The 24,083-nt window shown below is 40.5% G+C and overlaps 1 protein-coding gene across 6 annotated transcripts; it reads right to left on the bottom strand.

The window, feature by feature from the left end:
• Positions 1–196: 196 nt before the first annotated feature.
• ppp2r3b (protein phosphatase 2, regulatory subunit B'', beta) lies at positions 197–24,034 on the bottom strand. 6 transcript variants are annotated; one of them, XR_004897990.1, is made up of 15 exons: positions 23,866–24,034; positions 22,917–23,307; positions 9,993–10,178; positions 9,554–9,657; positions 8,783–8,885; positions 7,318–7,392; positions 7,119–7,205; positions 6,419–6,575; positions 5,746–5,794; positions 5,556–5,645; positions 5,278–5,453; positions 3,485–3,603; positions 3,275–3,381; positions 2,293–2,403; positions 197–1,293 (listed from the first exon to the last, which is right to left on the bottom strand). XR_004897990.1 is itself a non-coding variant. In XM_031284030.2 (15 exons), the coding sequence occupies exons 2-14, from the start codon at positions 23,268–23,270 to the stop codon at positions 2,316–2,318; spliced, it is 1,626 nt and encodes a 541-aa protein (XP_031139890.1). In that variant the 5' UTR covers positions 23,271–23,307; positions 23,866–24,034; the 3' UTR covers positions 197–1,293; positions 2,293–2,315. The 6 variants fall into 6 exon arrangements, 5 of the variants coding, with proteins under 5 accessions (XP_031139890.1, XP_031139662.1, XP_031139740.1 ...); XM_031284030.2 differs by having other exon boundaries at positions 2,293–2,334; XM_031283802.2 differs by lacking the exon at positions 2,293–2,403.
• Between the last annotated feature and the right edge of the window lie 49 nt (positions 24,035–24,083).

The raw sequence follows: 24,083 nt of genomic DNA, 5'->3' as shown, positions 1-24,083 counted from the left end.
ACATTTTAAAAGTAATTCACTGTTATTTAATATCTGTATTTACTGTATGTTTGTGTACAGCAGCAGTAGTATGGTAATGGATAAATATTGTGTTCCTTTGGTATTAAGCTGACAGACTTCTATAGTATGCAAAATCAAACTGAGCATATCAAAAACAGTTTTGACATGAATCAAATTAAACTGCACAGACGGATTCTTAACTCTTACATTAACCCAAGGCTTTATTCATTTAAAGAAAAGCAAAACATTTTAAAATTGGTTCCTTTTGTTCTGTCAAAGTACAATACAGTTAAGTACTTGATAACATAGAAAAAAGAATTTGTCTAAAACACTTTCCCAAATCATTTACAACACAGCAAGCACCAAATAAATATATACAGTTATTTATAAATCCATCTCTAATAATTTAATAACAACCCCATCTCACACATACAGTAATCTACATCATAATGAGTACAGACCTGTACAATATACAGTGTTTGTGGCAGTGTGAACTGTGTGTGCAGCAGGCTCAACGGTGTCTTGTTTGGCATTTACGGTATCTTCTCATTTAACAACCATTAATGAATTTACAGTCCTATAGAAAACTTTCCGTTATGATCACTGGAATGTAACGTTAGCCAATAACTTCAGATGATAATTAGTTCAAACCCTGAATCAAATCAACATAGTTTCTGTCCAACAATCCAGGGAGCTCCCGTGTGTAAAGAATGATTTAGCTCATGTGAATGTGATCACAGTACTGAGATGTACTGTACTTCAGTAGAAATAAATAATACAATGCATTTCGTGCACAAACAACTTTTCCTGTGTAAATGGAGCAAAGGCCTGAACATGCTGCTTGTGACATCATGAAGTCAGCTGTGGTGACTTCTTTAAGTGTGACAGGTGAAAGTATTAAAACAACTGGCATAGTAAAGTATTGTGAAGAACCACCTTCTGATACTGTGTCCGTTTCCCCAGCACATCTGACCCCACCAGTGCTCTGACAGTGTTTCGTGTTTATTAAAGTATGTCCCGTTACTGGGAACGGGGCCGGAACCTGGGAATCTCTGGCTTGATGCGATTCATCCACTAACACTGCTGGTTAAGCTCTGTTTCTGGGAGCGCACAGCGCTCAGCAGGCGTGTGAGAAAACGCTACGTGATCGAGGGTCATTCAAAGTCATCTTCATATTCATATTCATCCAGGTCCAGGTTGCAGTGTGGACTGGGGATCTCAAAGAAGTGTCTCTTTGTCAGACCCAGCTCACTGGAGATGTGCTGCCCTAAAGGGCTCAAAGGATTATCATACCTAAACAGACACATGGAGGAAAATATCAGTAATATGGTCATTCAGACAGTCCGTGTGCTAAAGCATAACCACGTTAAAGAAATAGTTTGACATTCAGAACATATATACTTATTTGCTTTTTTTGCTGAGAGTTAGAGAAAACCAATACAACAATGAAACCTCCAGAAGCCGCTTAGCTTAGCACAAAGACTGGAAACAGGGTAAACAGCTAGCCTGACTCTGTTCAAAAGGTAACACAATGCACCTACAGTACTAGCACCTTTAAAGCTCACTGGTTAACATGTAATATATCTTGTTTGTTCAGTTCTAACAAAACCTAAATGTAAAAACAAGCCTCAGGTTGTTGCTTGGCAACCTCACTGTAAAAACAAGACTCCAGGATGTTACTGTCAGGGCCAAGAAATAGTCCATAACTTGTCGTGTTTACACTTTGGTTTTTGTACAGATTAAACAAACAATACATAATGTGTTAATTAGTGAGCTTAAAAGGCGCTGATAGGCAGTTTTGGTTGCCTTTGGACTGAGCCAGGCTAGCTGTTTTCCCGTTTCCAGATTTTATGCTAAGCTAACTGGCTGCTGGCGGTAGCTTGATTTTTAGCATACAGGTATGAGAGTGGGGCTGATCTTTTCTTCTAACTCTTGACAACAAAGTGAATAAGTGCAGTTGCCAAAAAACAGACAGGGGGTTTTCAACTGGAGAGGACAAAGGAGCAACACGTAAAGGCATGGACAGAGATGGTGCAGGTGTAGACCTTTTTTTTCTTAAAAGAGGAAGGATAAAAACAGAAACTGTCTGGTTCAAAAACAGACTCCCAGCTCTAAGACATGGCCACATAAACATGACACTGTGCTGTCTGACAAAACAACTACCTGCTGTCAACAGTATGCTTACATTGGTGGGGTGAGGGTAGAAGCTAGGAGTGGGTTTGGAACTAGACTCACCCAGAGAGAAGGAGAAGGAGAATACTTAAGTCCCTGCTGGTACCCTGAGTGTCTTACCTGCTCTGGTTAGAAGCCTGTCTTTAGAAGTCGGTGGTGTTCCTAAAACCGCCACACAACATACCTGTCAACAGCCTCATCTATCACTGGCTCACTCTCAGAGGGGCTCTGCTGCTGGACAGAATACATAAACTCTACTAAACCATCACTGTCTGACCGCACAATACTCTCTTAAAAAGGTTATTTATTACAACTGTGCTTTTCCTGCCATGACATGTCAAAATGTCTGCCAAAAAAATTGTCAATTTATGTTTCCACATTTGATAACCACACAATATTGGTAACAACACTCATAAGCATGATACATATTTGTAATTACATTAACTAGCAATCAGGGCCTGTATTAATCAAACTTATAAAAATGACTTAGGAATGCTGTATAGAGCCAATTTAGGAGTAAAATGTGCTTAGCTGTAACTGAAGAATAGGACACATTAAAGCAAGCAACAAACTCCTACTTACTTAAATGTCAAAATAACCTTTAAAAGTGATCACACTGGGGGGCCTGGGTAGCTCACCTGGTTGTGTTTACGCCCAACTTACAGAGGCTCAGTCCTGGCTGCAAGCGGCCGCAGGTTTGATTCCGACCTGTATGTCATCCCCCCCCCTTCCCCTTTCCTGTCTTTAGCTGTCCTTTCTAATAAATGGCCCCAAAAATGATCTTAAAAAGTGATCACATTAATATAAGTATAAAACAAAAACTGAACTGGAGCAGGAAAGAAATTCTGTTGCTGGTAGATGAGGTACAGCATAAAGTTTCATTACTGCTGTCATCAAGCTCTCTTTTAAGAGAGTCTTGTAATTGTCTTTTAATTTAAGCGCAATTTTAGGTGGTAAGAAATATAATAAATAGTAAAGGAAGAGTCAAAGTGAAGGATTTTTACTTAAGGCCAAAATGATAGTTTCAGCAGTTTGATAAATTTGGGCTCAGGATTGTAACTGCAGCTACATCCAACAGATCAATGATTAAAGTCGGACTTACACGCCATTGCACTGATCGTTGGCGGCCTCCTCAGCCACGAGGATGTCGTACTCCTCTGCAGCATATTTCTCCCAGTCCGAGACCTCCTGACCGTCTGGCTCCATCTCCTTAAAAACACGACAAGTAACGTGATCCACTTGACCTCGGACAGGAAAACAAATCATGATGCTATCTCACATCTGGTGATATCCTATCAGAGTTTAACCTTACCTTTATAACTGAGAATGGGTCTCGCTGCTCGTGGTCCAGGTACTTCTCGATGTTGAAGAAAGTGTCGAAGAAGATGTGGGACAACTTGCACCTTTTAAGGTCCCTCAGAGTGATCTTACCTGGACAGGATTAAATAGGCACTTTAGACGTTGACAGATGATTATTAAATTATTTAAGGAGGTCTTACTACAAGGTTTTCAACCAGACTTTGCCATCCAATCTAGATTTCAAAATTGGCCTGAGACTTAGCTGACTCAGTAAATGTCGAGTTTTCAGCACTGACAGTCACCCTATCTCATCTTTTAGTGTGTCAGGACTTATGGAGGTAATCTTTTGTCTACTAATCAAACTACGGCTGGGCCACAATATTTCAAACTAGGTCAATTAACTGACTCATCTAGTAACAAGTTATCAGAGTCCACTGTCAAGTTCTCAAATAGTTTTGGTTGAAAAACCAAATACATTCTATTAATAAAAGATATGAAGAAAGAAAAGCAGCACATTTACAGATTAACAACAAACGAATGTTTGGATTTTTTTACTGGATCAATGATCTTAAATGATTGACCGCAAATCCCCAAAAAGTTATCACTATTTCTGAAACTGTGTCAAATGTGGATAAGCTGAGCTGATTTTAAACATCTTAAAGATTTTGCCAGCCTAAGCTTCTCATTCAGCTGTTTATAAGGCTTAGGGTGTACTGACAGCAAAAGCCCAATTACCTTCAGTTTAAGCTATTAAATGGAACTAGCTCATACGATGTTTAAGGTGTCCGATTTGCCATAAGATAACACATAACATGTGCTCTCAAAGTGATGCACAAAATTATAAAATCAACACTTAACCCAACAGATAACTTGTTGTTATGTGATGCCTGGAATGAAGTGATGTGTTTTTTTTATATCTTAGTAGCACTCAAGTCATTGTCTCTGCTTTTGAAAGAGCAGAAAAGAGACTTTTGGTTGATGAGAGAATAAACATTTTAGACATTCTCTGGGTTGTTTATGAAAACTCCACCAGACTCATCTGATATACATATTATGTTGTCATCAAATGTAACATCTCTATCTACAGCAAGTTCATATGCCTGTACCGCAGACCAGAGATCTCTGAAAGAATATAACATTTAATATGACATTTTAAATCTCTTAAAATTGCAAAAGTTGGGGCGACCTCTAGCTCACCCAGTAAGAGCGTGCGCCCCATGTAGGCTGAGTCCTTTGCAGCGGCCTGGGTTTGAGTCCGACCTGCGGCCCTTTGCTGCGTGTCATCCCCCATCTCTCTCCCACCTTTCCTGTCTATCCACTGTCACTATCAAATATAGGGAAAAAGCCCCAAAAAAGAATCCCTGTCGGGAGGAGGCATAACTCTTCAGGGAAACATCAGCCTCAAATAAGAAGTTGTTATATCTCATATTACATATGTTATATATCCAGCTCCACTAGTGCAGCATACCACCAGGTCGACTAAGGGTCACATTCTTGCTGTGGCTGTCAATACTAAACATGCATACCCTCACTGTGGACTGTTGTCTTCTAAATGGCATGGTGGTAAAGCTAAGTGCTGGAGGGAATTTGTTGACAGTGTGGATGACACCAACAGCTGACATCAGATCAGTCAGTCAGTCAGTCAGTCTCTAATCTATAACTGTTCCCACAGCTAATGATCAATGAGCCGGCCTGAAAATATGTACGTGCGCCTGCGACCGTCACTGTTAGAAAAAATGGAAACCATTAGACTTCCTGGTGTGTGTGAACTTCTGAGAGTGTGTATGAATGTAAAAGGGGTCTGACCTTCGACCTCCGGCTTCACAAGGTCAAGCATTTGGCAGAGGCAGTCCTCAAAGGGAAGGGGCTCAATAGCCATGGTCTCCAGCTTTTGGCACTGATCCTCGTAGAAGTACTCCAGCTCGTACATGCTGAGCACCCCATCCCCATCCAGGTCCATACAGCGGAACCAGTACTCTATACTGGACACAGGTAAAGAAAAAGCAGCGAGCAGAGGTGCATGTGAGAAAAGAAAAAGTATTTAAAGCAGAAGATGCAATCAGTGTGGCGGTGAGTCTACATACCTGGTGTCGGTCTTCTTGTCCTCCTCAGAGATGAGGAACCAGACAAAATCGGCATAACTCAGCCGCCCCTCCTTGTACACTTTTCTGTCTCTGACGGAATAAACCAAACGGTTACTACTGATACCTAAAAATGTTGATTGCTCACACCGTATGATAAGCATTCTTAAACTCCATTACATTCTTCACTTACCTTGTTACTGTTCCTGAGAATATTCTCTCAATCATCTTATGGGAGATGGCTGGAAAATACAGCAAAGAGATGTCTTATAATTCAGGGTGTTGGAAATAAAAAGTTTTCTCTCATACAACAGCTCTCTCAGTTAATGTACAACTTATTCACAGCACATGTACAGTAATCCCTTCTCACAGACTGTAAATCCAGACTGGCTAGAGTAAGCCCTTTTTATCTTGACAATGCTATAAATCCTCTGGTCATCATTTTGACCATATAGTGGAAGAAATTGCTCCAGACATGGCGTCATTCGAGCAGAGTATATATGCTGCTCTCTTATTGATCTTGTGTCTCATTTCCCCTGCCTCACTCACAGACCATCAACCAAGAACATGTGGTGTAAAGTGTGTGGGGGGGAAGCGCCAAAGACAAGTCTTTTTCTGGAGTATGTGTTTGTGTGTGAGCAGCAGACTTAAAACCAAATAACATTTACAAATGCTCATTATTATGTAGTTTCAGCCTACTAAGGTTAAAGGAAAGTTGTGTTCCGACAAGGTATCAGCACTTGTCCTTTGTCATTTGAACTGTGTGTGTGATTATAAGATATACAGTTTATCCCAAATACAACAAATTCTGAAGATTCCAGTCTTGCATGTTTTGTGTTGAAGAAAAGTGAGGTGTGCTTGTGCACCTTGGTCATTGTGCTGTGCCAGGTCCTTCTGGTCTATGTAGAGGTCATGGTCAGTGTCCAACTCCCAGAACTTGCAGTAGATTACATAGAAATGTTCATAGGAGAAAAACTCTGTCAGCTGGTTCACGTCCTCTTCCTGCTCCAGCAACGCCAAATTCTGGGACAGAAAAAAAAGGTTGCAGTCAAAAAAAAAAATATGAATAATTATCAATATACTGTTAATATTAGCCAAACTGTCCATTATAGTTTACAGACGTCCTTGTTCGTTTTTGACCTACTATACTTGTTTTATGTACTAAACAGTTTTCCAGCGCAATAAGGAGTTATACCAACATTATGGGTGGCCTCACTCTTAGTTTTACCTCAAAATTAAGTGGTTTAAATAATACTAATAAAGAATAAAATTCTGTTATTACTTTGGTGAGAACATTGTTATCATAACAATCAATGTCAAGTGTTAAGTACATTAGGTTCAGCATTTAGCATTAATATTGCTGTTAAAACCTGTGAATGTGCAGCTGAAGATACATGTTTGTATTAAAGACATTTTAGGACAGTTTAATGAATTTAAAAGTCTGCTGTATTTAAAATAGTTACTATTTTCAGATGTTTAAAGGACCAACAGACAACCTTAGAACAGAAAAATTGATTTTGGTACCAGAGCAAAAAACGTAGTCTGTAGTATGATGTAGTCATATACCTGTAGAAAGTTACTTTTCCTGAGCTCAGAACACGTTATTTTCCCAGTCCATGAACGGTTCACATTGTAGAATATCCTCTGAATCACCTGAAAAACAGTCAACCCTGTTATCAACTAATTAATAAGTGAGCTAAACGTAATCGATGCAGTGCATTTTGATGTGTCTGTCTGTGCCGTTACTTGTGTTACGGTAGCATACCGTGGTGATGTATCGTGAGTGAAAGTCCGGCGCCTCCTTTAGGAAGGCCAGGCCTGCGTGTGAGTTCACCACATCCTGAAAAAAAATCAGTCAGCTCACTATGTCTCTACTGCATGTCTGTCTCATTTCCATAACAAACCCCTCAAAACTGACAAACACAAATGCAAAAGAACAACTCAATGACATGCTGTGCCTACAACAATAACAAATATATATGTTTCATCAAATTCTGCAGTTACTTTCACAGACGAATCAAATGGCAAAGCATGTCTTTTTTTTGCGGTAGACACATGATTCAGGGTAGGCATATAATATAATATAGTGCATGCTTATTCAACATTAAAAGTTGTCAATGTCTATCTACATCACTCTGTCATGCCATATGCTTTATACATTGTGCTATGTAAAGAAAGGCTCCAGGCCTTGTTGGGAGGCGCCATCAAATTTAAATGTTTCTTTGAAGTCAGAAAACACTGGGTCAACCGGTTTTGGGATGAGCTTAAGTCTTTCTGCTTTGGCAGCAAAGTGGTAAGAGGGACAGAGAAAGGACGTTTGCTAGTGACTGCTCCTAACCTTTTCTCCTTCCTCATGCCATAAAGTCACAGGGGGTGTGCTGCATTTCAAATGAACTGTAGCTATATTCTTGCCATGAAACTCCCCCGTATGTTTCCTTTATTCTACCCCCTTCTCTTTCTGCTGGGGGAAAAAAAATTGTTGACATAAATGCGAAGGCGGCAATTAAATTAAAAGGCCTTATTTCAGGGCAGCCGTCGTGCCTCTTTGACTCTTAGTGTGAGAAATTAAATCATAGAGAAACACATAAATCACAGAGCACAGGAAACAGGCGGGGACAGTCAAATCTACTCCACTGCAATCCGCCTTTCATTTATCAAAACAGTCAAAGGCCATTCACTGAGCAGAACAATACAAATTAAACGGCGTGTGCCACAAGCCATTTCTGCTGGCAGGCTAACGGCTGTTCAGTATAGCCCAGCCGCTTCTGCCAGCATGAAAATGAATCAGGTGTAGGGTGGGGCCAGTGTGGCGCACCAACAGCTTGTCAGGGGGAATGAGAATACAAACAGCCAGCACAGCAGGTCCACATGGTAAGGTTGACTAAACAGTCAATTAGACTATTCTTACGAAACAATTTGATAAATCTGCATAATTTCTAAGATTATTTTAGTGCTATAATGTGTGTATCACATGAAACCAATCTCTCCTTGGTCAATTTCTGCTGCGTTTGAGTCCAGCACCGATGGAACCTCCTTTCAGTATACTCCCCTCCACTATATTACTGGTTTACAGTAACGTCCCTGAATTAGTCCTCCGCCACATGAAAAAGCAATGCTTCAACAGGGAATGCCTAAAATTACGTCCAGTTCGCACCACCCAAGTCAATGCAAATGTTGCCACCCTGCATTGCCAAGTCCAGCCCTCTCCCTGGGTGTGCTGCAGCCAGTACCTGCAGGAATGGAATAAAGTCGTCTTGTTCCAGGTAATTACAGCCAGGCTTGGCCAAGAGGTGCACAAATTTAGAAGCGTCGTCGTGACAGGTCTGCAGAGTTCTGGAGAGGAAAAGAGAGAACAGATGGTTGCAAGGTTACTCCCTCTTTCGCTCTAATGTTCTCTCTATTCTTTTTTATCATTTTTTTCAAAAGCACAAGTTTGAAATTGTTAACCTCAAATGTGCAAGTGCAGGTATAATACATTCTGAAATTAGGATTCTGAATCGCTGCCTGGTGATTATAAGCGTTGAGTGTTATGGTTGCGACAGGGAAATAATGCAAGCCTCTGTTGTGGGCTCTCATCTAAGAATGGCTCAGTCATGAGTTCAAGTCAAAGGCCAGGTCTTTCCAGTTCTCTGGAGGCTCACACATTAATACAAGAGCATGTCTATTGCATACAACAGCATTCAGCACACAGCTAAGAGCACAGCCGCCATTACAAAAGCCCTATGGTATTCCTTTAAATTTCATGCAGAAAGACACTGAATAGATGTTTCATTCAAATACTGTATATGCCCAGCAGCTATTCCCTTGTGAGCATTTGTGAGCCCTTTGTGATCAATAACATCTGTTTAGAAATGACAAAGAAAATGTCATGATAACTGAGAGCTGCACGCAGCATCTGTAATCTCAGCAAGCGGTCATTATTGTTTAAAGGAGATTGTATGAGCCATTTGGCAGAGAGTATACCAGTGGTCCAGTGAGAATAAGAAGGGCCATTGTCTTACTTTCTCCACATAGCCACAAACTTGTGAACGGACATGAAACCGGTCCTGTCGCCTCCAGCCAAGCAGAACAATGGCATTTTCCAGTATAGAGGACACTCACAGGCCTAGGGAGAAAAGTAAGCAGAAGAGATGGGGCAGTGTGTGGTGTGGATATAGAGAAGAGAGATTGGGAAAAACTTAAACTCCCTAGAAACACATACACTTGTGATCTTGAATGCAGAAAAGAACAGCACAATGACAATGTTGGGTTGGCGAGAGAACCTGAGGAAACCTAGCTGTCATTTCTCTCTTCACTCAGGTTCCCCTTGGACCATTGCTAACATTCCTCAGGGAGAGGAGAAATCAGCAAACATTCGTAAAAGTCAGGAGCTAAATGGCACTAGTGAAAATAATTTGCTGGGTGGCAGCTAAACCTCCATGCTACAAATCACATTCTCACCTTGGCGACCTGCCCCATGTCCTCAATGGTGGCCCTTTCATTTGGGAATTGGGAAAATACTTTCTCAATTTTGGAAATGAGGCTGTCGATGTTGACGTTGGCTTGGGGCTGGCCCTGTGGGAAGTAAAACTTTGGAATGCTTTCACTCAGGGCTGTGGTGACGGGCTCCTCCGTCCTCACCTGGGCCTGAGACAAACACACAGAAATAAACTGTTAGCCACTGATGCTAGCAAACGCTAACACCTCAAGCATTCCAGAATGTGCTAAGGATCGTCTCAATACAAACTCTACATTGCTAGCACTATTTAGCCACACCTCTCAACAGCCCTCAGGCCCATCAGGGAAGAGTTGTGACTACGCAGCTGGTAGTTAAGTTATTTTCCAGTAATTGACTTTCACTTTTAAAAGATTGTCACTCTGTAATAGACTTAAATTAAGATGTGTCAAGTGACATCATTATGTGTGGAATGGTTGTACTGACAATCATTTTAATCTGTCGCTGAAAACTATGATTGACCTTGCAATGTTTGCAACTTGTTAATGTAATTTGTTAATCGAATAAAGCCTAAAGTAAGAGGGAATTTAAAGGGATATATAGAACAAGACAATATTAGCTAAGGCTAAGGACATCATTTAAAAATAAAATCTATATATGGTAATCCACTGACAGATGTACAACTCTATTAATATGTGGCTAACAAGCATTTGAACATACATACATGACAGGGATAACCAATCTTAGTTGAGTCAACTAATTGGTCTAAAGGGTCTTTTGTTTTAGTATCTGTGGCAACAATGTTTATTTAAGAAGTATATTTTGGTCTTTACAAGCATAATCTGTGCTAACTTTAAACAACATGAGATATGTTACCACAGGGCAACTACATTATTTGACTCATGTTTACCGATGCTATTAAAAGTTTGTTTTTATCAGTAAGGTTTAAAAACAGACCATTATTTCCAATCATCAGTTGAGGAAAACACAGAATGCTTAGATTTAAGTTAAAAGTCATATTCTTCATGTTATGATCCATGTTAAAGGTCCCATATTATGCTTATTTAAAGGTTCATACTTGGGGTTTTTTCCTAGAACATATTTACATGATTTAATGTTAAAAAAACACTTTGTTTTCACCCTCTGTCTAAAATGCTCAGTTTTAGCATGTCTCCTTAAGCCCCCCTCCAGAAAAAGCCCAGTCTGCTCTGATTGGTCAGTGTTTCAGGGTCTTTTGCATCCGCGCTTTGGGAGTGTCTGCACCGTCATTGCAGCCGGGGATTCACTATAACGGCACTCTACCTATATATACTATAGTTGTGACATCACAACCATACGGAAGTCCTGACGGCTCATTTAAAGGCAACATTTCTGAATACAGGCTGTGTATATTTATTGTACTTTCACAGTATTTATATAGCACCTTGACCTGCTTTATAATAAAAAAAGACATGGAAATTTCACTTTTTACAATATGGGACCTTTAATATATTTGTAAATTATATGCTCAAAAAATAAGGACTCCATTTTTCTGGAGAGGGACAACACTATCAAATAAATCAATAAACTGACCTTTTCACAGCATACATTTTGACAACACAGAAGGAAATGCACATTGCAAATTATAAATAACATAACTGATGACTCATTCAAGTGTTCCAGTAAGCCATGACTGTGAGTCTGCATGCACAATACCATGGCCTTAGAACTGACACACCTGAATTGAACACTGACCTTATTTATGATATTAATTACATCTCAGTTTTGCTTGTATATGCTATGAAAAGGCCTATTAGTTAAAAAAACTAAGGTCTAGACAACTGCAATGTCATGATGCATCAATGTGTTCCCTTCAAAAGAAAGATTGAGAGAGCCACCTTTGGCTAGGTTTAAACAGGGTACTTGATTACAGGCAAACAGTGGTTATGAATGACAGCCCTGGAGATAAAAGTAAGGCTGTGATATGTGTGTGTTAGGTTTGAACTGCAGAGGTATAGCATGGGTTTAGGGTCTGTTAGTATTAAATCATACTCAGAATATAAATCTGAGCTTGATTTTTTTTAAATCTTTAAAACTAATACGTCAAAGCTTGGACACATCTCTGTGTTTGTCATTTTTACTACTTCTGCCTAGGACCCAACATAATAGTTTTGTGTGTGAGGGCTTTGCAGCATATGCTATTAAGCTCTACAATCATGATGGAAACCAGTGTATCCTTTTAAGTCTAATGACAATGATATAATGCAACATTGGGCCTATGTCTTTATGTAATGATACATTTGATTCTAAACCATTATGATTTACTACACAACTGAGCCCAGCTGATATACTGTGAGGAGATCATATTCATTGATAAAATCTCCACTGGGTGGGAGTCTTGCTAAGAGCCATGCTGTAGAGGACATGAATCAGTGGAGCCATACACATAAAAAGCCAGAATGTATTAGGATCAAAATGTGTTATGTAACACATATTAGCCACTTACTAAAAACATCTTGTTTTTTGAGGGGGTCTAACACATTCTACTCATTGTTCTCACCTCTAGTTAGATTTGACAGGGCCTACGTTGTCTGCAACAATAAAACTTTTAACAATATGATAAAAAAAAAAAACTTAAAATTGTGGAGGAGAACCCAAGGGGGCTAAATCTAGCCCTATCCATTTCTACATGATATATGTGTCAACACTAAATTAAAGTGTTTTGCTGTATTCGGTCAGTGGTAATCAGCTCATTTTAACATGATAAATCATAAATGCTGCTGGTCCTTTGCTTTTCTCTGTGCTGTGTGTTGGTGTCAGCCATGGCTATAAAAGGACATAAACATCTCCTGTTGCCATGCCCAACACACACACACACACACACACACACACACACACACACACACACACACACACACACACACACACACACACACACACACACACTCTCTCTCTCTCTCTCTCTCTAACCGCTAGCAGAGCTCTTGAGCACAACAGCTAAGCCCCATGACATTTTCACACATTCACAATGATGTGGTCTGAAAGAGGGCAGTAAAGCGGCTGAGCACAACATACCACACAAGATAAAACACCATCCAAAAACCACGGCTCCCATCTCATATTTCTCTGTACTAATGAAGAATACATTGCCCACAAATAAAAACAAGTACTAACGCAAGCTGAATACCAAGACATGAAGCCCACAAATACCAGTCCACATCAATAGACATTCCCACTGGCTGACAGGCCGGAAAAGCCTGTGTGGTACAGAGTACACTCATACAAACACCTGCCTGTCCTTGTTGGAAGGCTCTGAGCCTCTTCTTGAACCGAGAGGGCAGAACAAAGTCACAGCCGCGTGCCAGCAGAGCCAACTCCTTCCTCAGGTCAGGGTCCTGACGCAGAGACACTTCCCTCATCCTCATCCTTGCTCCGGACAGGACGGGGAAGACATATACACAAACACAACACTCAATCCAGCGTTATCCTCTTGCCTGTACAAATCACTCAGTACCAGTCAGGACTGTGAGTAGAAGGCAGTGGCAGTAGTTGAAGTCCTTTGTGTCTGTGTCCCTGTGATTGTCCTCTGTCAGAGTGAGAGCCTCTTAATGCAAGGGAGCAGCTGCTACCGTGACTCTCTCTCCCATTCCAGATCTGGTCGCACAATCTCAGCTCTGCCTGCTGCTCTGTCCCAGTCTCTACATAACATGCACATACGCACACACACACACACACACACACATACACTGCACAGGGTCAGAGAGCCCTCGAATCAAAGCTGGTGGGGATATAAGAAGTGGCGGGTTGTTTGTGTGTGGAAGTCACTTAGTGTATGTGTGGGATGGGAGGGGTGTGTGCAATGGATCTGCCCTTTCCAGTTTGCATTCCTCTGTGCTCATGGAAGGTTATGTAAAGAGACAGACCTGTTGTTGCATCGTGCAGCAGCCTCAAAGCTAATTGAAGGATGCACCTCAATATCACAATGACACACTGCTTATGTTGACTGGCTTCCCTTATGAAAAGCTCTCACACAACCAAATACTTCAGAGAAACTTTGCTTGTGCTCTAAGGGCCTGCAAACTGGACCCCCCTTCCTTTGGACAGTACAGACACTAATGGGAAAATTCTAAATAAACCCCCTGAAGTGATGCAATATAATGAAAGCCACATTACTTCTGCTAAATTTACCTACATCTGATCTACAATATGCCGAAAAGAATAAATCACAGACAAAATAAACTTAATGAGGCATTAGCAAATAAAGAACACAACCATGGTATGACTACTTAATACTAGGTAACAAGAGTTGGTCAAATCACCAGATGATACATACATAACTATAAGACACAAATATTCAACTATTCTCAATCGTATCTAATTGTGGTCTTTGTTTTGCCTTCCCCTTGCAAGCTTGGGCTGCCAGCCATTCCACGTCTTATTATAGTTGATGGGCTATAGAGGGGGGAGAGACATGTCAAATTCAAAGAATGATGACCGAACCAATTTGCACCTATTAAAAGCACCAGTAAGCACAGTTTGGCCAATCCAAGAAACTAGATCTGGAAAACAAGGGTGTATCTTTAGTCCCCAAACAAGCATCTGCTTCCGGTTGCCGATGCCGTGGAGTGATGGCAATTACATCAATTCTCCACAAATATGCTGATCTAACAGCTCTGGGATTGCCTTCACTGCATGGACTGTACACAGGGCTAGCCCAACACCTACCTGTATATGCCTGCTGATGTAAATGTTAATTAAACATAAATGTTACAGAGATGTCCACATCCGACTATGTAAATAAACCTATATTTGTTAATGCTATTGTTATTTTACACAGAAAGTGAAAGCACACCCACATTATTTATAGATGACAGGATCACAAAGTCCACAGTTTTCCATTGGTTTCTGCTCAAACCCAGTTCCTGTTATCGTCCACACAGGACACTGCACATGCTTGATAAGCTGTTTGTATGATGGCTTTTTCACACTGGCTGCCTTTTGTTCATGCTCATCATTCAAACCAAATATGGAAAGGAAAGCCCCAAGGCCATAATAAAACCCGGTAGATCACATAAAAACTGTCAACTCACATTTAATACTGTCCATTTTTGTGTTTGCACAAACAAAAAGAAGTGTGTTTCATAAACAGAGGTTTCACAACACAGGACGGATAATGATATGTTGGTATACATACGAGGCAACACCCCCGTTGGTGTTTTAAAATCAAGGCACACATGGTGTGAACAGTGTGGACTGAGGAACCAACACAGACACAAAAACACACACAGGGTCTGAACATAAGCTTCCTACGGATGGTATGAAGCGCGAGCCTTTTAAATAACTAGAATGGACAAGCTCCAGCAAGCATCGTCACTAACCAAATCATCTTAGGGAAATTGCAGGCAGGTTGTCCAAACAACATTCCCCTCTGAGGCAACTACCAGTCAGACAGTCTGCTAAAGTACTATGTCCACACTCTAATGGGTCACTTTGACAAACAGAAAAACACAAGAAATCAGACTGATCCCACAATATGTCTTATCTGTAAACTGTTAAATCTGATTTGTACAGAAACATGTGTTTAGTCATGTTCACTTCATTACATACAGAGGAGATTATAAAACAGTGTCTGGAGTTAGTGACTATTGGCAGGTCTAGATGTCAGAACGTCCAGGAGTCAGATGACTATTCACAGGTTGTTGAGGTTGTATTTTAGTTGAGCTTCAATCAAAATGGTATGCAACGCTGTTGTTCAAAAACTATGATATTCAAGAGACAACATGCAGGTCAGACAGGCAACCAGAGTGGAGAGAAATATTACGCAAGGGTGGGGAAAACCGATTAAAACTCCCCAGAGGGCTTTCCCAAACTGTCAATACAAGCATGAACAATGTCCCACAAAAACGATGTTCAGCTGGCTTTAGTATCTGCATTACTAACATGATTGAACCAGTGACATGTACCACAGTACATCCACACAGAGCGACTCAAACCATCTCACTGGTTCACAGTGCGAGTACAGAACTGATGCTGCTGTGAAATCTAGAAAGCTCCAGCTCAATCCACCACAATCGGATGTCTGAGACAGGGATTTGGGATACATGTGAATGTGGGCCAAAAATAGGCCTGATTGACTGACAACATGGTGGGCTCAGGGAAGGCCAACAAGTAGAACATGATGAGAGAAGATCAGCTGGTTTGCATAAGAGTAATATTGCAAAAGCACAGTCGACATTATCATGGAGGTTTGTTGGGAAATCTGTGTAGTCTACATGGCACCAGAAGTGGAGCAAAGAGGTCAGAACACTAAATAAAGAAGCTGCAGATAAGGAGTGACAGCACATAGCCCCCCCCCCCCCCCACACACACACACTACTGTGAGAGTCCAAATGATGTGGCAGTATACTCAAGAAGCAGAGATAATATATTTGAGTTTACACATATTTACTTAAAGGGGAGATAGAATGATTATATAGGGTATTTTACACACTCCTAATAGGGTATGCAACATTGGTTGGGCTGAAAATTGCCCGAATGCTATTTTATTAGGCCCTTAACTACCCTGTGAATATGGCTCTATTTGGAACAAGAGCTTTTCTTCCAAATATGGTATGCTCATGAATATTTAGATGAGCTGCGCGCTGATTGGTTTGAGCGAACCATATAGAAACACATTGGAGACGAGACAGCAGGTCTCATATTTCAGACACTGCAAAGTTATACATTGTTTGTTGGGCTATTTCGTTATTAAATTCACTTCTGAGACTTTTTTAAGCGAGAAATCAACTATATAAAGCTCAAATATGGGCCGTTTTACGAAAATTGATGGCTAATTGCAAATTTGGTAAGACGTGTCGGACTTTAGCTAGGAGCTCCACACAGTCTGATGAGAAAGCGGCAACCTGAACCTCCATACCCAGTGAAAGTCACCGTTTCCCTGGGTACTGGACTACTGGAATACTCGGGGCTTCTGACTGGCTGCCAGCTGCTGGCATAACTAGAGTAGCTATATTTACAGTTTGAATTTCGTCACGCCACTTATATAACATCTACCCCAAGGTCTTATAAAGCTAACAATGGTGTCCGATTTCAATTGAATGCATTTTTGTGAACATTAGGGGTTTCGTTAGCTGCAACTGTCCCTTCAATCCTATGTGTACAGATCGCGGCTAGTTAGCTTCATTTTCGGCGTAATTAGAGTATATTTACAGTTTGAATTTCGTCACGCCACTTACATAACATCTACCCCAAGGTCTTATAAAGCTAACAATGGTGTCCGATTTCAATTTAATGAATTTTTGTGAATTTCAGAGGAATTCTAAGAGGAGGCTAGCTAGCTCTCATTGACAGAGCTCCATCCAGCCGCAGGCTATCAATGAGACTCGCGGACAAGAGGCGTTTATTTCCCCGATCGTTGGTTTAAATAACTCAACACATTATAATTACACACATTATAAGATTAACTGGAACCTGTGGTAAGAGATTGCTGGCGTAACAAGTTCGCTGACCGCACTCTCACTCACACACAGCGGCCATTTAGCAGGAAGAGGGGAGCTGCAGGCCCTGGAGCTCTGTCAGGGCAGTGGCGTTTGGTAGTCCATTAACCCAAAAAACGGTGACTTTGCGCGGGTATGGAGTGCCGTGGGCTGCCAGCTGTGACGGAGCTCCATCTAGCTCACAGCAGGCCGGGGTCTGTGAAGGAAGGCAGGCCGGCGACGAGGCAGCAACACAGGCAGCACCGGCCGCTGAACTCCGACACACAGTCGGACAAAATTTGCAATTAGACATCAATTTTCGTAAAACGGCCCATATTTGACCTCTACATAGTTGATTTCTCACATAAAAAAGTCTCAGAAGTGAATTTAGTGGTAAAATAGCAGATTAACAATGTATACAATTTCTGAGATCTACGTGACCTATTCAGAAGACTAAGCTGACCTCAGATCAGTGGTGTAGCCTATGTAAATGTAATGTAATGTTTGGGCGTGACAAAGATAGAGACTAGAGCCAAATGAGGAGGCGGGCAAATCTCAACGAGCAGCCGAGCTGACATCAACTCGGCGGCTCGTTGAAATTTCCCCGTTTTCAGAGGCAGTTTCAAATTGTGAGATTTGCAGAGGAAAGAGGTGTCAATGGGATTTTGAGGTTCTATGTTTGTCCTAGTTACCCACTAAACTGTCATTATTCAGCTATGACAAGGTAAAATCGGTTTTGCATTCTATCACCCCTTTAAAGAGATATTTGGCTAATTTCAATCCAGCTCTGTGTCATGGCAGTGTAGACAGTGTATTTAGATGAATGGTGTGTGCCTTCTCTCCGTGGTGCCAGTGTACGGAGCTCAGAGCCTCCGTTCAACACACTGCCCACACAAAGATGACACAAAGCTGGATTGAAATCGGTAAAGTATCCCTTTAACTTAATTATACGTTTATAAACAACAGGTCAATTTAGACTAACAAAGGGGTAAGAAAATTATAATCTAAAATATTACATCACTTTTCATAAAGTAAAAAAAAAATGCCATTGTGCTCAATGAATATTGTATACAAATGCATAGGTTGACAGACACCTCATATTTCTTTGTGCTAACTCACTCAGGCCTGGACCAGCTAAGTCCTCCTAGCCAAAACCCAAAGTTTGCAATCACAAACACATGGACTCCAAAATAAAAGGACTTGTGGGAAACAGTTTAACACCTGGTTCTCCCTGACAGGTCAGGCAACTGATAACGTGACCCTAGACCCCCTGCTTCAAATAGCTTCAATGTTGCTGAGCCCAACCAAGCAGGTTATAAAAATACATCTTGCGAATAACCTGTGATCCTAAATGCAGACACTGAGAACAGAAACCCTCAAAGTAAATGTATTTCTACTGTTCTATATTATTAAAACTATTGAGTGTCTGTGTGTGTGTCATATTGCACTCATAACAGAGAGGAAACATAAGTGATTAAGCTACACAGCAGAGCAGAAAGCCAAGCCTTCATATGAAGCTGAAATTTACTGTACATAGTGTAAATAAATAATAATGACCACATATTTTGACAATGAGCAGCATCTAATAGAAGTCGTTTCAGAGTAAATTACAGAGAGTATGAATGTGCTGCCACGCCTCATCTCACTGGCAGAGTTCTGGGTATATAATGCCAACACAAGGGAACCAAGGCTATCTATATCAGTGTCTGATGTCAAAGTCAGACCAGCTGTTCCAGGCTGCATCAGTGTGACATAAATTGAATTTTTGAGTAATCCTTTGAAGAATGCATCTGTATGCTGGAATTAATTGTTTTGTCTTAAAATAGAAGTATTACTTTATACAACCTCACAATCCCCTTAATATTGAGTGACAAAGTGTGGCCACATGCCATGACACATCACAGATAAACTGGCCAACAGTTGCTTTTTATTAATCTGGGGTGAGAGGGTGGCCTTAGTGGCCAAAGGTCACTGGCAGGAAAGAGACATGGATGTGAAAATCAAAAAGTTCAGATCTATCTACCTACATTTACCATTATAAGGGCTCATGTTAAACAGCCAAGACAGAAAGAGAGGAAGCTCTTGGTAAAGATTCAAAGTCAATTGATCACTCTTGTGAGAAACAATAAAATGCTTTTGGCATCTTTTACATCCTATTCCACCTGTGTTCTGACAGTTTTATCAATGAATAATTTCTTCACAATTTGGGGTCACAAAAATGCCTTGGTAAGAAAGACTATGTATCTTCAGCTAGACCTGAGATATTCCAGGGAACAGAAATACATATAATAGCTACATATGTCTGAAAAGAATGGAAAATAAACATGATGGACTTTTTAAAATCAGTCTTTACTTCCATTTTAGTTTATTTTCTAGTTGATATATGCTTTATGAGAATTCTATGAAATTTACTGGAACATGAAGCTCTGGAAATGTGACTATGTGAGTTATGCAAACTGGTATTCTTTATTTTTGTAGTAGTGTTTGAAAATGTATTGTGGATCTGGTTTATACTGATTTGTGGTGACGTGTAAACCTATGAGGGCTGGGTGTAGTTATTACACAATAGAAGAAAATACCATCATCATCTTCAAGAAATAATGTCATTGCTCCGAGTCTAACATTGGGTCTAGCTCTCCAGCCTTAGTGTTTCAGTCAGAGAGAGAACACATGTCTCACCAGCAACCACTTGAACGCCTCCTTATGCCTGTCTTTAGCATGTCAACAGCATGTAGAAGGCGGAGTTTCTAAGAGCATGTGCCCCCAGCTGTCTGGCTGTCACCACACTCACCATCACAACGTTTCATCTTGACAGAGTCCTTAACAGACATACAAAACATTTTAAGCCTTTAAAACGGGTTGATTTGATGGGTCGAAGCAGCCCAAAGAAAAAAAATCCCATTTACCTCTACAGACATAATAAGATCTGCAAAACACAGGCTAAAAGGAGTAACCAGAATGCCAGGGATAGGCTAGGTTCAGACACTCCCACCTCTCATTCCACACTAATTCGTGGGCGAGGCCAGAACATTTGGAAAGTATTTGACTAATAATCACTACATATGCCTACAGACATGGAGGCTCCAGTATGATAGTGCAGAGTGGACAGCACTTCAATGCCTTTGATCCTTTAGGCTACCCAGCAGCCTCTTGTGGCCAGCCTGGGAAAATAAAGACCCCAGAGGATACATCAAGGCCAAGTTTGAGAAACTAGAAATTGAAAAATAAGTCAGGATGGATTAAATAAAATGACAACATCCCTAAATGAAGGATTCGAAAAAATGTCCAACTTTGAGGGGTGTTGCAGCAGACAGCATGCTACCAACATGAAAGATGCTATAATCAGATCAACCATTAACTCAGTAACTCAGACCATAACTGGATATTTATGCTATGTCTGATGAGGGGAAACTTCTATACTGCAACTGGCTATACTGCACGTACACTTGTTAGCAAACCCATGAAAGCATAAGGTAATACAGCAGTTACGTTTTAGGCCTTTCACCGTAGACATTTTGACCTGTCATAATAGGAAAAACACAGGTTAGGTGTTTTTAATAACATTAATGAAACTTGAAACTAAAATTAATGTTCCATTTTATTTAACTATCCCAGTAAGCCATGAGAGTGTGCCAACATGCACAATACCAGGACTAGGGCAGAATGATTTTGAAAAAAGTATCTAATGCGATATGATAGGGAATGATCATTTTTATATCATTATTCTCATTTAATTGAAAAACATTTTAAAAATGATTGTGGTGTGATATTTTCTTTTCTTTTTCTTTTTTTTTGGGGAATGCAGCATGACATTATTGAATTTAAAAAGGGTATTTTGGCACACATTTCAACGTTAACTAATATTGCTCTTCCTGGGATTTGAAAATTGCAATAGGACATACTGCGATTTCGATAACATTTCAAATAACCAGGACCCTGAAAAAGCAGTTCAATGGAATTCAGTAATCATTAAATGTATTATTTAGACTGGTGTTTTTATACTGTAACGTTAAAATGTCTTCTGTGAGGAAGGCCTATTGGCAAGGTTATAAGGAAAGCCTAGAGCAGAAACACGCCAGTTAACTTTGTTGTTGTACACTATTTAAAATAGTGCTGTCAAACAATTAAAATATTTAATCACGATTAATCGCATAAATGTCGTAGTTAACTCGCAATTAATCGCACATTTTTATCTATTCTAAATGTCCCTTGATTTCTTTTTGTCCCATTATTTTTTCTCATTTTAATGCTTTTATCAACATGGAAAATGCCTACATGCAGTAGTCACCCATTTAGCTATGGCTGCAGTAAGTTTGTTCTTAGTTGTGGTATCCATGTGCTTCTGTCTGAAGTCATCCATTGTCGCCTGGCTTTGACAAGGGGGCAGAGAATTTGCATCAGCTGTGTGCTTGGCCATCAAGTGGTATTTCAGACTGGACGTGCTGCGATGATAGCTCAGTTCACAACGACAAAACACACAGATCACTTTGGTCTTGTCAATGGAACCATTTGGCAACTTTTTAAAAGTAAACTTTCCATTCAGAATCTTATTGGCATCCATTTCGGCGTCTCACGCTCGCCATCCACTCAAAACGTAACGTTAGCCTACTACTCTTTGGCCGGCTCGCAAGCCCAAACAAGTGTGTGCAGCGTGCCTGTTGTTTTGTTTCCGGTCTAGGTAGATCCGGTGTGGTGTTGTAGTTTTTCTAACGTTACTAGTTGTTGCAACAGCATGTGAAAAAAACCCGTTAATAACACGTTTAACTGACAGCACTAATTAAAAACATTCATTAGTTTGTATTATTAGCTAGTTGTATGATTTTTGAGTCTGCCTCCACTAGACTATCGAGTTGAGCATGACTTCAAGGCTCTTTTGTGCTTCCTTGTGTGTATGTAATATAGATATAGTTTTTATGGTTAACAGTAAGCAAGTTAACATGTTTGTTGTTAAGGCTTACTATTATTATACATATCATTAACTTAGCTTAAGAAACATGGAATTTATTCCAGGTGATTGTGTTGGAATGCATCAAATTGTACAAGTGTAACGAATAATTATAATTAATTATAATAATTAAAAACCTAAACCACAATATAACCGCTTGAATCTATGTGACATGCATGTGAATTTGAGTTTTAATTATATTCAACGCACATTGCAAAATAATGGTATGCCAAACAGACAGGGCTTACAGAAACTAAAATTTAGCAAAACACCCTTAAGTCACAGATCCCTTAGATGGCTCTAGGAAGAAGGCTGAAAATGCAGGACGCAGCTTGTTTTTGATGTTATTAACAGCAACCTTAGATGAAAGCCCTCTGTGGCATGATCTCAAAAGAACCTCGAAATCTTGTTTAAACTTGTAAAACTGTTTCATAACAGTTTGGATAAGAGGTTTAAATTATGATTATAGGCTGCATGCTTACAGAAATCTAATGAAAATAGTTGATTTACTGTTTCAGTCGATAACTTGCCTTTTTTGTGCTGACAGACCTCCGTAGTACTCTGCCATTGGGTCCTGTCACTCTGGTATTGCTGCTGCTGCCTGAGGGTAGTGTACTGGCAGACGGGGGGCTGGAGGGAGTACCGAGAGGAGCGGGCTTCTTCTCTGCCAGGTTCCTTTGGGATGCCACATTGTTGTTCTCATTGAAGGTCAACAACCTTTTATCCTGGGCGTCCCCACTGCTCAAATCAATGTGTTGTCCACTTTTGATTAGGTCAAGATACTCTTTGAGTAGTGACTGGGTTGCAGTATCACTCAACCAGTTGAGAAATAGCTCGTCCACCTTCATCTTAAGAACTGGCTGGAGGACTTGTGGTGACGGCATTTTGCAGGATATTATTTATTTTCTCTGACAAACGTATCTGTGTAGAAATAAGAGTCACGTTAACAACACTCTGGTTCTGTATTTCCAGCACAACCTCAATGATTTCGCTGTATGACCGTAGACATTATAAATGCAGTAAAATAACACATGCAACAGCTTGGTGCCAGCCGTCCTTGCTTTGAGTAACGTTACACACAAAAACACTCACTGACGTTATTGAATTTTAGCGCGAACCGTCAATGCCTTTAGACCACAGGCAAAAGTGAACGTGATCTCATATTGACCCTCGGGTAACATTAGCTATTTTTAATCTCTACTGAGATACAGCTGCTTAAAGCCAGTATATACTTAGCTAACACGACTTAGAGCTACCACCCTAGGCAAGAGAAGCCAGGGTCGACAGAGTTAGTAAAGTGGTGTAGCGACTCAGACAACAACAATTTGTTAACGTTAGCTACGATAGCTTTAGCAAGCTAACGTTTACACTGGCTAACTAGCTAGCTAAGGTACCAACCTTGGAGTGAATGCTAGACCGTTGATGTGACCCTGCATTACTTCCTTCATGAGTGAAGCTGTTGCACGCGTGTCTATTTACCTGTGAATTACAAATGTAACGCTGTATCTCCGGTGTTCATTTCGATGAGCAAAAGCAGAGACCTCAAGTCAAGCGCTACTTCTCAGGCTCTCGTTCCCCTGGTAACCACAAAGTGTTAACGCGAGATCTTCCGCAGGGTGAGAGTTCATCCCACCTCAATAGTTTCTGCTCCAGAAAAATGTACTTTTACCGCCCACCTGTTAAAATTCTGCTTAATT

The sequence above is a fragment of the Sander lucioperca genome, chromosome 8 (genome assembly GCF_008315115.2).
Source record: "Sander lucioperca isolate FBNREF2018 chromosome 8, SLUC_FBN_1.2, whole genome shotgun sequence".
Taxonomy (NCBI): domain Eukaryota; kingdom Metazoa; phylum Chordata; class Actinopteri; order Perciformes; family Percidae; genus Sander; species Sander lucioperca.
Note: the sequence above shows the minus strand (reverse complement) of the source record. Positions and strands in the feature narration are given on the sequence as shown.